Source organism: Macaca thibetana, chromosome 2 (genome assembly GCF_024542745.1).
Source record: "Macaca thibetana thibetana isolate TM-01 chromosome 2, ASM2454274v1, whole genome shotgun sequence".
NCBI lineage: Eukaryota > Metazoa > Chordata > Mammalia > Primates > Cercopithecidae > Macaca > Macaca thibetana.
In genome coordinates, this window is record NC_065579.1 from 114,398,856 (window position 1) to 114,413,966 (window position 15,111).

General features: G+C 39.9%; 1 protein-coding gene across 6 annotated transcripts in view; it reads right to left on the reverse strand.

The window, feature by feature from the left end:
• The window catches only part of FHIT (fragile histidine triad diadenosine triphosphatase), a 1,489,770-nt gene that overhangs the window by 256,824 nt on the left and 1,217,835 nt on the right, over positions 1 to 15,111 (reverse strand). For all 6 annotated transcript variants that reach the window (XM_050781267.1, XM_050781268.1, XM_050781270.1 and 3 more), the window contains 2 exons: positions 6,476 to 6,621; positions 3,801 to 3,830 (listed from right to left, as the gene is read on the reverse strand). In XM_050781267.1, the coding sequence (XP_050637224.1) occupies positions 3,801 to 3,830; positions 6,476 to 6,621 (176 nt within the window). The remainder of the gene's footprint in view (positions 1 to 3,800; positions 3,831 to 6,475; positions 6,622 to 15,111) is intronic.

The following is a 15,111-nucleotide window of genomic DNA, read 5'->3' on the forward strand; positions in this document are numbered from 1 at the left end:
ATTTCCTTACCCATTGCCTGGTTCATGGCTCAGACCCCTGTAACACAATACAGATTAACAAGAGAAAAGCCGAACAAATGTATTTAATATAAGTTTTATGTGCCATGGGAGCCTTCAAAAATAAAGACCTAAAGACAACTGTGTATTTTTATGGACAGTCATGCAGAGGTATGATTGGACGATAAAAGAGTATGACTTGACAGTAATAAATTGGGGAAAACTTAGCAAGGCCTATTTGTTCAGATTCTTCTTGGCATGTAAGTAGAGGGCAGAACTCCTCTGGAATGAGGGCCTTATGACCTACTTGCAGGGCTGACAGGTCAGATAATTCTTTTACGGCACACTTGAGGGTAGACAAACGGAAGAAGGTCAGAGAGCGATCTTCCTGCTTCTGTAGTTTTCTCAGTTTCCTTCACCTTAAAATACTCAGTACGCAGAGCTAGCATATTTTGGGGGTAGCACGTCCTGAGACCTATCATAAACAATGACAAAATCCAGGTCCTCACAAGCTTACCTTCTCAAAGAATTAGAGAAAAGACAGAGGTACAGGTGCATAGCCAAACAAATAAAAGACAACGAAGAACACCTTGAGAGAAATCAAATCATGCACCAGGACAGAGAGCAGGGGTTTAAGAGAGCTACTTCAGATGAACGGTCAGGGGGGCTGTTTGGATCTGTATGGTTGAAGATGAAAGAAAAAGATTATTTCTCAAGCCTGCAGGACATCAAACTGCTGCAATAATCACCTTGTGGATGGCAGGGTTCTACCACTTTTAAACCCAAAAAGGAGAGTTAATAATCAATTGTGAAATAAGAGGTCACCCTTTCACTTCGATATTTCCCTTCCCTGACTACAAGTGCCTTACTGAGTAAGCGAGGCCATGCTTGTTCTTTGTAAAGCAGAATTTAAAGCCCCTGAAACAAAAAACCCTACAGTGGTATCATGTTCAAGAGGCTAACTCAGTGGTGTGCCTTCATTAATAATAACAACAGGTGCTCCAGGGGCAAAGACCATTACCGGGCTTATTGCTATTACCACTCAGCATGAGACAAAAATGGTTTAGAACCCAGGGATCAGGCAGAATATCAAGAATGAGACACGGAGGCAAAGATGAAGAGAACAGTCACTGTGCTTTCCATGGCAGGTTGTCAAATGCTGCCTTAAAATGTGCAACTGTGTGAATTTCAAAATATGAAATGCTCAGAGTCTTGAATTGTAGTTTTCACAACTGGACAGCTGAATATTAAAGATGCTGCTTTGTCCCCTAGAGGGGCTGGCTACTGCAAGACTGGCTTCCAGGGGTCATAATTATGTGACCACTGCCACTCAATATTTTATCATCATACAATACTGAGGCTGGCAAATATGTATCATGGGATGTGCTTGTTAATAGTGAAGATTCCCAAGCCCCAGTCACAATATTCTAAATAAGTAGGTTTAGAATAAGACCTGAGAATCAACTTTTTGTTGTTGTTGACTGATATCAAAGTTAATTTTCATGCAGGTGATACAAAGATCACATTTTGAAAAGTAGATTCAACAACTTTAGATATGGATACTTTGTCTAAAGAACAGCTTTGGAACCTTCATTGTTCTCTGGGATTTTACGCCTGTGTGTGTGTGTGTGTGTGTGTGTGTGTGTGTGTGTGTGTGTGTATGGTGGTTTTCTTTTAACCACCGTATTCTACAAATGAGTCAAGATATCCCCATTAATTCATATCAGGGGACTTCTGTGATCAGGTTGGAAACAATTGAAAGATATGCAAAACAACATAATCTGCTGATTTAGAAAACAGAATTATTTTTAAAAAATCAACTTAAGCTAAACAATCAGAGTGGTGATAAAAATAACCACATTCAACAATTCAAATATAAGTACTATCTAAGAATTAGTCCATCATCATCACCATCAAAGCTAACAAAAACATTACACATTTTGGCCAGATAATTGGGACATTAAAAAGTAATTACTATTGGAGCTACATAATCTACAGCCATAGTTATCAGCTCAGCTAGGCTCACTGCTTATTTGTTTTGTGTGTGTGAGTGTGTGTGTGTGTGTGTGTGTGTATTAATTTTAGTCAAGAGATAATTCAAATATCATAAAATTCACCATTTTAAGACATACAATTCAGTGGGTTTATTATATTCACAATGTTGCACAACCATCACCACTAAGTCCACAACATTTTCATTACCCTAAAAGAAACCTGTACCCATTAGGAATTATTCCCCATTCCTTCCTTGTCCCAGTCCCTGGCAACCACTAATCTACTTTCTGTCTCTATTCAGAGCCTGTTGTAGAGCAAATATTTTCTACCCTGCTTTAGAATAGCTGAATGAAATTTTGAGATCATATAACCTATCTATTCATATACGTTTCAGCTACGCTCACTATGTACCTATTATCATTCTGTGCATTCCACTTAATACAGTTTGTGCATTCTCCCGTGTCACTAGCTATGCCTCGACAGTATGACTTTCAATGGCTGAAGGAATTCCATCAAACAGATATTGCATAGTGCATCTAACCAATCCGGTATAGTTGGAATTTACATTTGAATACTGAGTTTAAAAAAATCTGGGAACCAAGTTTAAACATTTGTGTTTTGCATTTCAAGAATTGATTTCAAAAACAAGCCACAGGTATTAAATCCTTTCTTTGCATCTGTATATTTAGAGCCTCATATGGAGGTGAGACAGTGGGATAGAGGAAAGCTGAAAGTCTCTGTCTATCACCACACCCTGTGTGTAGGGCAATTAGGAGGCTAGCCCTTTTTTATGGCTCATATGGTGGCAGTCCCTACATAAACTTTCACTTCTTAGAGGTATTTCCCAGAGATTCTATTTTTAAAGTCCCAGAAGAGCTGTGTTAAAGTCCAAAGTAAAGTAAGATCAAAAGGGAACTTACATTTATTTGGCATTGTTTGTGCGGGCATCACCTTATCCACTCACAGCTAGTCTTCGAACCATTAAACTTTATTTCAACAAAGTGTAACATTAACATCCCAGCCTGACTTGCGTCTGACTTCTAGCACCAAAAAGAGCCTTTTCTGTGACTTAGGTGCAGGATCTACCCGTATAGGAATTAGTGTTTGTATGAAAAGAGCTGAAACCCAGCTTCTGAATCAGCCAGGATTTTATTATTTTATTTTTACTACAGAAGCAGAGACTATCCTAATAAATCCTCCTTTCTTCTCCTAGCACACTTAAAAACCCATCTTTGAGCTCCACTGACTCCATTAGGTTTGAACTTTGGTATTAAGTACATAGGGAGGAAAAGAGTAGGTGTGGGAGAACAGAGATAGGTGAGGAGAACAGAGAGAAGCACAGAGACAGGAAGGAAGGGAGGCAGCTTGATGCTACTGCTGCGGTTATCCCTACACTCAAGAACAATGAAGCAAAAGCAGACTATGTCAAGAAGCAGAGGTGTGTCAAAGACACCCCAGGCTTAACATGGGGCTGCAAAAACCCACAGGAAGCTCACATGCTATTTCCTAGACACTCCCGCACATGAACCACTTTGACTTCTGTTTCCGGACTCCTTGATTTAGTTTCTGTTTTAGCATTTGCACAATAATAATTTTACTACTAAAAGTAAATGTCTTGTAAACTAATGGGAAACATATTGTTTGGCAGAGTTTATAATGTCAGGATTTATGGCTCTAACACTGAGGGTCTCTCTGACCTCGAAGATAACATAATGAAACAGCAATGTGCTGCAAATGACTCGTTGTGATTTTTTATTAGTTCTCATAATCGCCTCTTATTAATTTGTATGCACATAATAAGCACTCACCTTCACAGTCTGTCCAGCTTCGGGGCCATCCTAGAAGTAGGAAAAAACCAACAGAGGTGAGAATAGATAGATGGTATCTCCTTCTTACTCAGAAATATCACCCATTAATAATTTAGATGCAATTTCATTGTGTGTTAATTTATAGTATTCTCATGGGGACCATTGGCTTCAAATGTGTGGGACTAGACAGTTCTCCATTTCCGCCTGAGAGTGAGAAGTTATGTATAAAAATGATATAAATTATCCAGCAAGCCAACTCCTTGCTACTTTTCATGCTCTTTGCTCTTGGCTATGGTTTTAACTGCATTAAAGAAAGGCTGAAAATGTTTGGGGAGGTGAAGTATCACACCTTTTGGTTATCTTTAGATGTGGTTTAATTAAAGTCTGATTACTTTAAGCTTCTACTCAGGAAATCTGCTATAAACATAAGCCATTAAGCAAGAATATGGGGTATTTCATATGAGAAAAGTCCTCTCTGGCTATTCTGACCTTGGGGGAGACCAATGGTAGTGTTCATTGTAGCTGGACCCTTTTCCCAACCTGGTTCCCTTTCTCTGTTTCTGAAGCTTAGTTGAAAATGAGCAAACTCACCAAGTAACCGGCCATAATAAAAAGCAAAAGCGGATACTCAGTTGGTTGAGATGGCAAAACAAGCAATAGCTCCACAACCAGAAATTCCAAAATAGAATTTGGCTTCTGCAACTTTAGCCAGGTCTGTCTACCTCTACGAGCCTGACTGATGGGGTGAGAACTCCTGCCCTGCTATGGCAAGGATTAAGCGCAACTGTGTATATCAGGGATTTTCAAACTTTGAGTCACAACCTATTAGTGGGTCATGAAGTCAACGTAATAGGTTGCAATCAGCATTACAAACAAAATAAATCAGGTGTTTTTGTTGTTGCTGTTGTTGTTGTTTTATACAGGGTCTTACTCAGTTGTCCAGGCCAGAGTGTGGTGGCATGATGGCGGCTCACTGCAGCCTTGACCTTCTGGACTCAAGTGATTCTCCTGCCTCAGCCTCCCGAGGCAGGAGATTAATTACTGATAGGAAATCAATATTCACTGTTACACCATCAGGCATGCACCATCATGCCTGGCTAATTTTTGTATTTTTTTAGGGACAGGGTTTTCCCATGTTGCCCAGGCTAATCTCAAACTCCTGAGCTCAAGAGAGCTGCTGGTCTTAGCCTCCCAAAGTGCTGGGATTACAGGCATGAACCACCGCACCCAGCCAGAAATCAGATCTTAATAGAATAAAAACTATTAGACTGCACAGAATGAGTAAACATTGTTTTGTGAAACTCTGGTTTCCTTTATCAATATAGGCACATGCATATATTTCATATATGTGTGCCGGGGGGACATGCATGATTTTGAAATAAATATATATCTTGCTGTAAGTTACAGTAAAAAAAAAAAAGTTTGACCACATTGCATATACGAAAGTACTCTAGGTGGTAACACAAGTCAGCTCTTACATGTATGGAATTATCTTTCTAGTGAAACATGTTTCATAACCAGCAATGGTCATTTCCTATAAATGTGATTTTTATTCTTGTATCTCACTAAACATTAACAGAGGTTTTCATTCACTGCCTTCGTTTGGCCTCTCCAGGAACACCGTTTGCAACATAAGCTTGATAACCCCCTCTGAGCTGAACTCCCTGCCTAGAGGTGACCCAGATGGTTTGACATACAACACACACACACAAAGCATTTGGGGGAAGTTTAGCTACTCTTAACACAGATACGGCAGCAAAGAAAGAAAGAAAAAAATCTGTTTGAGAAGATGAGCACTTTTAGTCAGAGCCTTTATAACCTGAAAACACTGGCTTTCTTTATCTGGTCTCTTTGAAGCTCTATGGTAGATTGCTGAGGAGAGGAGGAAGAATGACAAACATTCAGTTTAACAGGCTGAGTACAGAATCCCCACATTTTGAAAGTGTGTCTTTCCAAAGGGCAATTACAGAGTCATCCAATTTCAGAGCCATGAAGGACTTTATGCATTGACACCCCAGCCCTTTCCATAGAGGACCTGAAGGAGCTCATGGTATGTTATTACGGATTTACTCAATTCCCTATTGATGACTCACCATGGACATCCTTCTCCCAACCTGAGAAGTGTTGGTTCAACCTCTGCCTAAAAATCCTCAAAATCTCCAGTGACTAGGGATCTGATTTCTTTACTGGTTAGTAGGCCACACCCAACCAGTCAATCTAGCTTCTAACTAATCTGTGATCAACCTCTGCAGCTTGAATTAAAGACAGACAAAAGGTAAGGCCCAACCTAAGCTGTATATCACTGCCACCCTGGAATTAGAGCAGGGCTTTGTCCATGCAGTGCTCAAAAATTAGTTACCATGGAATGAAAATGATTTCTCCAGTCCCAGTTCCAGTAAGCAATCTGGAATGTCTGAATGTCCATTAAATCACTTATCCATTACTCCCACCTGCTTGGTAAAGAAGCCTCAGACATCACCTTGGATGCTATTCCATGGTCCATCTTGGGGCCGATGGACAGTAGGGCTGCCCTGCATTAATAACATCTTTTTTCGGCTGCTACATAAAATACAAACAATCACATCTGCCTTCCTGGTGAGATGTCAGGAAGAGCAAGCCCAATGTCGGGATTTGAAAAGGAAGAAAAATAATTTCTGAGTAATCTGTACACTCACCTGCATGGAAAAGGTGAGAGAGGTCCCATGGAAATGTTTTTCCACCACTGTCCCAACTCTCTGGGTCACCTGAAACAAATCAGCCACTTCATCAGGTCGCAGGTCACGGAAGCGCTCCACTGGCCGCAGCGGGCACACGAGGACATCTGTAGCAAGGTCTGTTAAGGTCCATGCTGCTGGCTTTGTGTAGTGTTCTAACCAAGCAGTTTATACCCACAGGATTGAATCCTCCTGGACCAGGGCCTGAACTCTCAAAGACTAAGGAATGAAGAAACAGATATTTACCATCCACTGAACTCCAAAGAGTTCAAAGAGAGCTTCCATACATGGATAATTACACTTTGAAGGAGAAGCTGTGGTACACAGAAGAATTTCTCGCAAAAGAAAGGGACATATGTGTACAGAGAGACTCAAGTGTATGGTGAGATAATTATGCCAGGAGACCAGATCTATTCTAGACCATTATCTCTTGACCCCTATTCTAAAGCTGTGTCCGCTTCAGCTGCCAAAGGCACTAGGTTGAGGAAGCAACTGGAATATCCACTTGGTTTCTCTAGGTAGAACATGGTGATAAATTTTTAATTTAAATTATCTCTTTAGAGAAATAAGAGAACTATGCAATGAACATACAAAAGTAGATGTTTATTTTATTTTTAAAAGAGTGTAGACATTCTGAAAATGTATAGTGAACTTTATCCATAACTAAGAAATGTGCCATGTGGTTAAGCAATTTATGACAAGAGTTCCTTAGACTGATTTTTTTTCTAGAATCCAAAAGAAGACATTTGAAGTTAAATCATGAAAGAAACAGGTTGTCTCGTTATTCAAATAAAACATTCTTAATGCATTCTGCAAGTTAGACAAGGCAACATATTTACATTACTGTTCTCCGCAACATATAAGATCTAGAGGAAAAAAGGACAGAAATTTGATTAATTACTGATAGGAAATCAATATTCACTGTTACACCATCAGTAACATTTCAGTTACTATACACATATGTATGCACATGTGTGTATATACATGCACTATATAGATATAAAAAAATATTTGTTTAGCTTTTAGATACTAACAAGAGAAACAAACTCTTGTACGTTTTTCTGTTTCTTTTTTCTTGTTGTTTTAAGACACCATGCTCCTGCCTGGAGCTAAGCAGCTAAGGGGCATAATAAAACCATAATTCTGCAATTGCTAGTCTCACTAGAATATCAACCCCATTCCACTATTGGTAGAACTCAGAGCCCAAGGGGAAACACACTGAGCTCAGCTGGTCAGGCCTGATTTCCATAAGAGAGAGGGGAAAAGAAAGAAGAAACTGATTAATTTTGCTCATAATCAGGAAATTCATGTCAATGGTAAACTATGAAAAGAAGCATTTTTAAAATCGGAGTTCATTTCTCAAGAGAGGAGTAGGGAGGCCTTCACCCACAGGGCATCTGATACTTAAAAAGATAATTATCCATCTTTGGCAGGCCTGCTTTATTATCATGGGTCAATGAACCATTTAGAAATGAAGAATTTCCTTTCATTTCCTTTGAGCAGATTGCCAGCCTCCACTCCCACAGAGTTGCTTTTTCTGTGTTAAAAGGGACCCTTCCCCATATGCGCCCTCCCTGCTTTAAATTACACCCTCCCTTAGGCCTGGCTTCACCAAACCACAGCAAGGGTGACAACCATGCAAGCTTACAACGAAGTCCGTAAGTGCTGTATTAGGCTATGTTCACACACAGCAACTCAGTGGGGAAAGAAGACATTTCACTTAAACAATGGCTTACTGTGAAAATTGATGGAATGAATCAGACAACCTATGCATCTAATGTAAATTTAGTAATATCAATGACATCCAAAAGTTTTTTTTTCCAATGCCATAAAAAAATCTTATTATTTGCCAGTTTTGCTTGTTTGCATGTTGCTCCTAGAAAAACAACTCAGGGAAAGCGAATTAATTTGAAGAATAGCAGATAGTTTTTGTAATTCTAATGCCACTTTTTATATGCCAATTGTTTTAAAATAATACCACAGATGCAATATAATTTAATCTGGAGCCTCTTAAGCTTTGTTAATGGGTAAATTCCATATTATACATAGGCTATAAGGACACATTTACTTCTGGGTCCTGTTTGCCTGGGATTATCACCTCTGTCAAGATTTCTTAGCCAACATGTAGGATAACCTTCAAAGACTTAAACTTAATATATTGAATTGAATAAATGTTTTATCCAGTACATATCATGTGTGAAAACTTGTGGAGCTGGTTACCACTTCTCCCTATAATCTAGAGAGATTTTTTTAGTAGTAATATTTTTTAAAGGAAGCGAAGGTCAATAGTTATAACTTAGGTTGTATAGTTGACAAGGAGATTTCTCACAGTAGATGAAAACCAAAGGCTACCTCTTAGAGCAGATGAGATTTAAACTGGACTTTAAAAATCGGGGAGTGATTTAGCCAGTGGATTGGGCTGGCAACCTACTTACTCATCCATCCCAACACTGCAGTCTCCTCTCAGTCCATGATCTATGCTGGGACTTAGGATGCTAAGGTGACCAGGACAGAGTAGCTGACCTTGAGGAGTTCACATTGTAATGTCCCAAACTGCCATGCAGTGCAAACAGATCATTACAACATAGAGAGATGAATGCTGTTGGTAGAAATCAGTATAGAATACTGTGGGAGCACAGAGGAGGTCAGATCTAACTCTGCCTCAGGGTGTTAGATAAACTTTTCCATCTCATCCTACATTTTGCCTTTTAAAGTAGAACCATTTCTCCACACCTAGACCAAAATTTGTCCTTAAAAATGGTCTAGCAACTTAAGGTTAGCTTCAAAGACAGTTGTTAAGCATTCCTCCTTTGGCCCAAATCACCATTTCACTTTTGTACATACTCTTACTTACTCAATCTTTCCAACAAACCCATAAATTATTAATACTATCGTAATTCCCATGTTGAAGATGAATTATAAGCAATAATTTCTTTGGGAAAATTAGAAACTTGCCACGCCAGCACACTCAAAATGAGATTAAAACTAGAATTCAACTCAAGTCTGTCTGATTCTAAAGTTCACATTATTAATGATAGTGCTGTGATGTCATGCTTTTTAGAGCTTTCATGACTCCATTTCTGCCTAGCCTCTTATTAAAACTGTGCCCTGCATTCCCTAGAGTCACTCTGTTCATAGAAGGGAACCACTGTTTCCATTAAATAGAAGGCTATGATGCAAACATGCTAAAGGCATAAGAAACACCTAACCTTGGAAAAAGAAAGCATATGAGACCTACAATCCCACACTGAAAGGAGGCCTGAGCACTAGGCAGTGAATACGCCTTCATCCTAACAGGGAATTGTAAGAAGATCAAAAATGAGAGTACCAACTTGCCTGAGCTGGAGGAAGTAAAGAGGGATACAAAGCTGGTATTTTGGCCCTTCTTCATCCTGACTTTCAGTTGCTTCAAGATAACTTGGGCTCCATCATGGGCCGGACTCCTGAGACAGTTTAGGTACTGCAGCCTCTATCACTGGGTCAGGTTGTCAGACACACTGAATCCATTGCTTGTTGGACAGTCTAATTACTGAGAATTATGGATCTTTTCACAACACATGATTCATATCACAAGAGACTACCAGAAACTTGGCAATCCTTTCTTTTTGTTTTCCCTCTTCCTCTCTTCCTCTTCATGCTTACCACCAGCCCAGAACTGACTATCTCTATCTTTTTGAACATAAATACGTTAGGTGTTTTTGCTGCATTAAAGTGGTGTGACCACATGCCAAGCCCTATGCTGAACTCTTGCTGACACACTGCCAACTCAGAATACACACAATGAAAGAAAGAAATATTTGCATTAGTCAGGTGCCTAGAGCTGGTGTGGTTTACTGTTTGCAAATATGACCACAAGAATCCCTCCCGTCCTACAGGCTGTTTTGTTATGTGGCTTTACCCCTCTTTCCATCAAGAGTTGCAGTCTATTTGCCCTCCCCTTGAGCGCTTGTCTTACTTTGTGTTTGTGTTGCTATAAAAGAATACCTGAAGCTGGGTAGTGTATAAAGAAAAGGGGTTTATCTGGCTCACAGTTCTGAAGGCTGTCCAAGAAGCATGATGCTGGCTTCTGAATTTGGTGGAAGCCTCAAGATGCTTCCATTAATGGCTGAAGTGGAAGGGGAAACGGTTTGCAGAGATCAGATGGTGAGAAAGGAGGCAAGAGAGATGGGAGGGAGGTGTCAGACCCTTTTCAACAACCAGCTCTTCTGGGAACTAATAGAGCAGTAGAGAGTTCACTGGTTACCACAAAGATGTTATCAAGTGATTCATGAAAGATCTGCCCCCAAACACTTCCCATTAGACCCTATCTTCAACATCAGGGATCAAATTTCAACATGAGGTTTGGAGGGTCAAATATCCAATCTACAGCAGTGTTGCTGTGTGACTTTCCAACGTTAGGCCTTAAGTGACCTTGAAACCTCTGATTATTGCTCTCTTGGAAGCCTGAGACCAACATGCTATAAAAAATGCCAGCTAGCCTACTAAGTGGCAACATGAAGAACTAAGGCACCTCAGCTGTCAGAGAGGTGCCTTACTGTCAGAGATCATTTCAGACCTTCTAGACTCAGGAGAGCCACTGACTGACTTCCAGTTTCTGTATCACTTATCTACTGCTGCATAATAAACTACCCCACATCACAGAGGCTTAAAACAACATTGATTGGCCAGGCGCAGTGACTCACGCCTGTAATCCTAGCACTTTGGGAGGCCAAAGCAGGCAGATCACCTGAGGTCAGGAGTTCAAGACCAGCCTGGCCAACATGGTGAAACGCCATCTCTACTAAAAATACAAAAAAATTAGCTGGGCATGGTGGCAGGCATCTGTAATTCCAGCTACTCAGGAGGCAGAGACAGGAGAATCCCTTGAACCTGGGAGGTGGAGGCTGCAGTGAGCTGAGGTCATGCCATTGTACTCTAGCCTGGGTGACAAAAGCAAAACTCTGTCTCAAATCAACAGCAACAACAAACCAACATTGATAGGTTTTACTACCATAAGTCTATGGATGGTTTTTGCTGAGGGTCTCACCTGGACTCACTCATGCAACTGCTTTCAAATGGAAGGTAGGGTGGAGCCTGGCACTCTACATGCTCTTCCATCCCAATAGATGCAAAATCTCTGAAGTTGCTTAAGGCTTACATTGTCCCAAATTTTATTGGTCAAAGAAAATCACAAGCCAACCCAGATTCAAGGTAGAGATATTCTGTCTTCTAACAAGAGCAGTGGAAAGATGACAGTCAAAAGGGGTATGGACACTGGGAAGTTCCAAGGATGTTTAAAAATTAACAGGAGCCCAAGGTATCTTGGCTGTCCTAGTGAGTAAATACAGGATGGCATTTTAGAGTTGAGATGTTCTTTTTTTTTTTTTTTTTTGAGACGGAGTTTTGCTCTTGTTGCCCAGGCTGGAGTGTAATGGCACAATCTCGGCTCAGCGCAACCTCTGCTTCCTGGGTTCAAGCGATTCTCCTGCCTCAGCCTCCCGAGTAGCTGGGATTACAGGCGTGCGCCACCATGCCCGGCGAATTTTGTATTTTTAGTAGAGACGGGGTTTCTCCATGTTGGTCAGGCTGATCGTAAACTCCTGACCTTAGGTGATCCACCCACCTTGGCCTCCCAAAGTGTTGGGATTACAGGCACCAGCCACCGTGCCCCGTCGAGATGGATCTTAAACATCATCTACTCCAATACCTTCATTGTCAGATTTTAAAAATAGGGCTAGAAAGATTACTTGACTTGTTCAAAGTCACACAGTTAGGAGCACAATTGGGATTGAAACTCAGTCGGTGAGCTTCCCCAACCAAATCTCTTTCTTTAACACTGAGATGGCAAAACATTGCACATCTGCCACTATTTTCCAATGGTAAATTATGACAGACATCGATAATCCACCACAGAATTCTCTCTAACCAGAGTGTCCCAAAATCCTTGCCAATACAACCTCCGAGCAGCCACCACCAGTGAGAATGGACACGCGACATGAGATGCATGTGCCATTTCTGTGGCCTCCCATACTGCCTCATGAACCGCAAATCCAACTGCAAAGGACTGGTGGAATCAGAATAAAGGGAGATGCTGCAAAAGTGAGAATCTTCCCAACTACATAACATTTCCATTATGTTGCCCATTTTTATTCAAAATAAATTTGATAAGTTCAAAATTTGCTCATTAAGGATAATAACTGATTAAAAATAATTTTAGGAGGATTTCCATGACAAATATTAAATATTTAAATATAGAGCACTGACAGAGAAATGGAAATGTACTGATTCAGATGATTAATTAAAGATGACAGCAGAATATTATGATCAGAGTTGCTCAGACTTGCCCCCATTTAGTTTTCTATATCTGATCTATTCTAGGGATTCAGAATATAGAAGTCACCAAAATAAAGCAAATCATCAAAATATCACTGATTTTGATGAGGCTGATTAGCCTGTGTATATATTAATATGAAGTAAGGCAGTATCAAATAATACAACACAGGATTAATCATTCTTCTGAACTAATAAAAAAGAAGAGTCTGTATTCATCTCTACTGCAGATCTGTGTGTAGTTTAGTGATAAGCAAGGAACATTCCAGTTTGCAATGCAGACCTCTGCAGACCCTGTATAATTCATTATTTACTCTAACAAACACTCCTAGGCCTTGTCAATGTTCAAAATAATTCTTAATGTCATTTCACAAAACAACAGCAGGATGGACTGTCAGCTACTTTTCAAGAAAATATTCAATTTATTTGATTTAAATAGCAAGTTACAGAGCTTTGAGTCAAACTAGGTGGCGTCTCAAAAAGTAATCTACTATTCACAATGTAAGCACTTTGGCGAATTTTCGTATCAGAAAGGTAGAAATATCACCCTTGAACATTAATAAATATAATTCTGAAGAAGCATCTTGCTAGTTTGGGCCACACCTTTTTTCAATGGGTATTAACATATTCATTTCAGTAACTCAATAAAGGGTTCATGGGATATTCATCAACCATAACCATAAATGACATAGATGTAATTTTAAGCAAATGCGATTTCCAGAATATGATAAATTCCAGAGCAGTGTCTTAAGATAACGATAGTACTCTGCTCAGAGCTGGTTCTCAAGGCAAGCATCTTACAAATATCCACTATCTCATGTTTTTCCCTGTGATACGCTTTGGGTCAGAGATATGATGAGACCTTGGTCATCTGGAGGAAGAGAACCCAGGTATCCCTGTCTAGGCAGCATGCCCTGAGCTGCCCTCAGAACTCCTGTACTGATCTGGATGCTCAAAAGAAAGAATCATTTTCATAGAGAGAAGTAAACAAGTGCCTTTCAAAGAAAGTAAATTGAAAGGGGAGCCCACAGCCTGACAGTATTCTGGAACAGATTCTTTGGTTGAATTTCACATATTTTTCTATGAACTTTTCAATGCAAAGCAATGCTATACTGATTGAGATAAGAGCATCATATCTGGAAAAAGTATGCTCATATAAACTAAGTATGTGGGAAATAAGTAAATGATATCATTAAAGGAAGGAAACAACATATAACATTTGTTTGCTGCCTAGTATGGTCTAGTGCTAATCAATAACCCTTTGAGTTAGATAATATCACCTCCCAATGTCTAGATTCAGAAGTTGAGGCCAAAAAAGTGTAACTGCATGACCAAGGTCATGTAGCTATTAAGTGAAAATCCCAGCCAGGGGCATGTGTTACAACACTGTTATAATGTCCATGCTGTTTCAGTGCCTCTCAAGGTTATAAAAGCCTCCATGTATAATACCTACTGCAGTGTTTACCAGAGTGGGATAGCAGAGCACTGCTTCCACGGGATGCTGTTAGACATTATACAGAAAAAAACCCTGTGTGCTCAAAGAAGACTAAGAAACACTGGATGAAATGAAGTTAAATAGCTCTCTTTACTGCAGTATTCATCAGCAGATTTACTCTACTAAGATGCCTTCTGGCTTCTCAAAAATAAGAAATAGTATGCAGCATTGCTCAAATCTGCTTAACTACAGAATGATAATTATTATTTATTATTATTAATATTGTAGAACACTATATAGGACATATGTTTCAGAGGATGTTCTTTGGAAACCTTAAGCATCATTTCCCAAAACATAGAGAGGCCTGAATAATTTTTCTGTTTTTCAAACAAAAACTTGAGTACACGTCCTATTAATCGCATGGGCAAAGAAAGACAGCATTCTGTGAAATGAAATATGCTGAGAAGTTCAGCATTAAAATACTTCAAATGGGATATGGCAGTCATTAGTGCTGTGTTGCCAAACAGTTCAGGTTACTGCCATGTCTGGGCATATGGTAGGCCTTCTGGACCCTTGCAGTTGGGTGAAGCTCAAGGAATACAGGTCAAAGAGTTGTGAGCAAAAATGATATATGTCATTTCTGGGCTAAAGCCCTTAACTGCTAGTATGTGACCGACAGCTTTATTTCCTTCACCAAGACAGGCAGCACTGCCTTGCAATGGTAGCTGCTCTGGCAGTGAGACCCTGAATTATAGGTCAGTAGGGGCCTCTGAGCATTGTGGTCATAGTGAGTAGGGCAAGTTTGTTCTTAAATAATTTACCTCTTTTGCTAACCCCAGCCAACTTGTAGTAG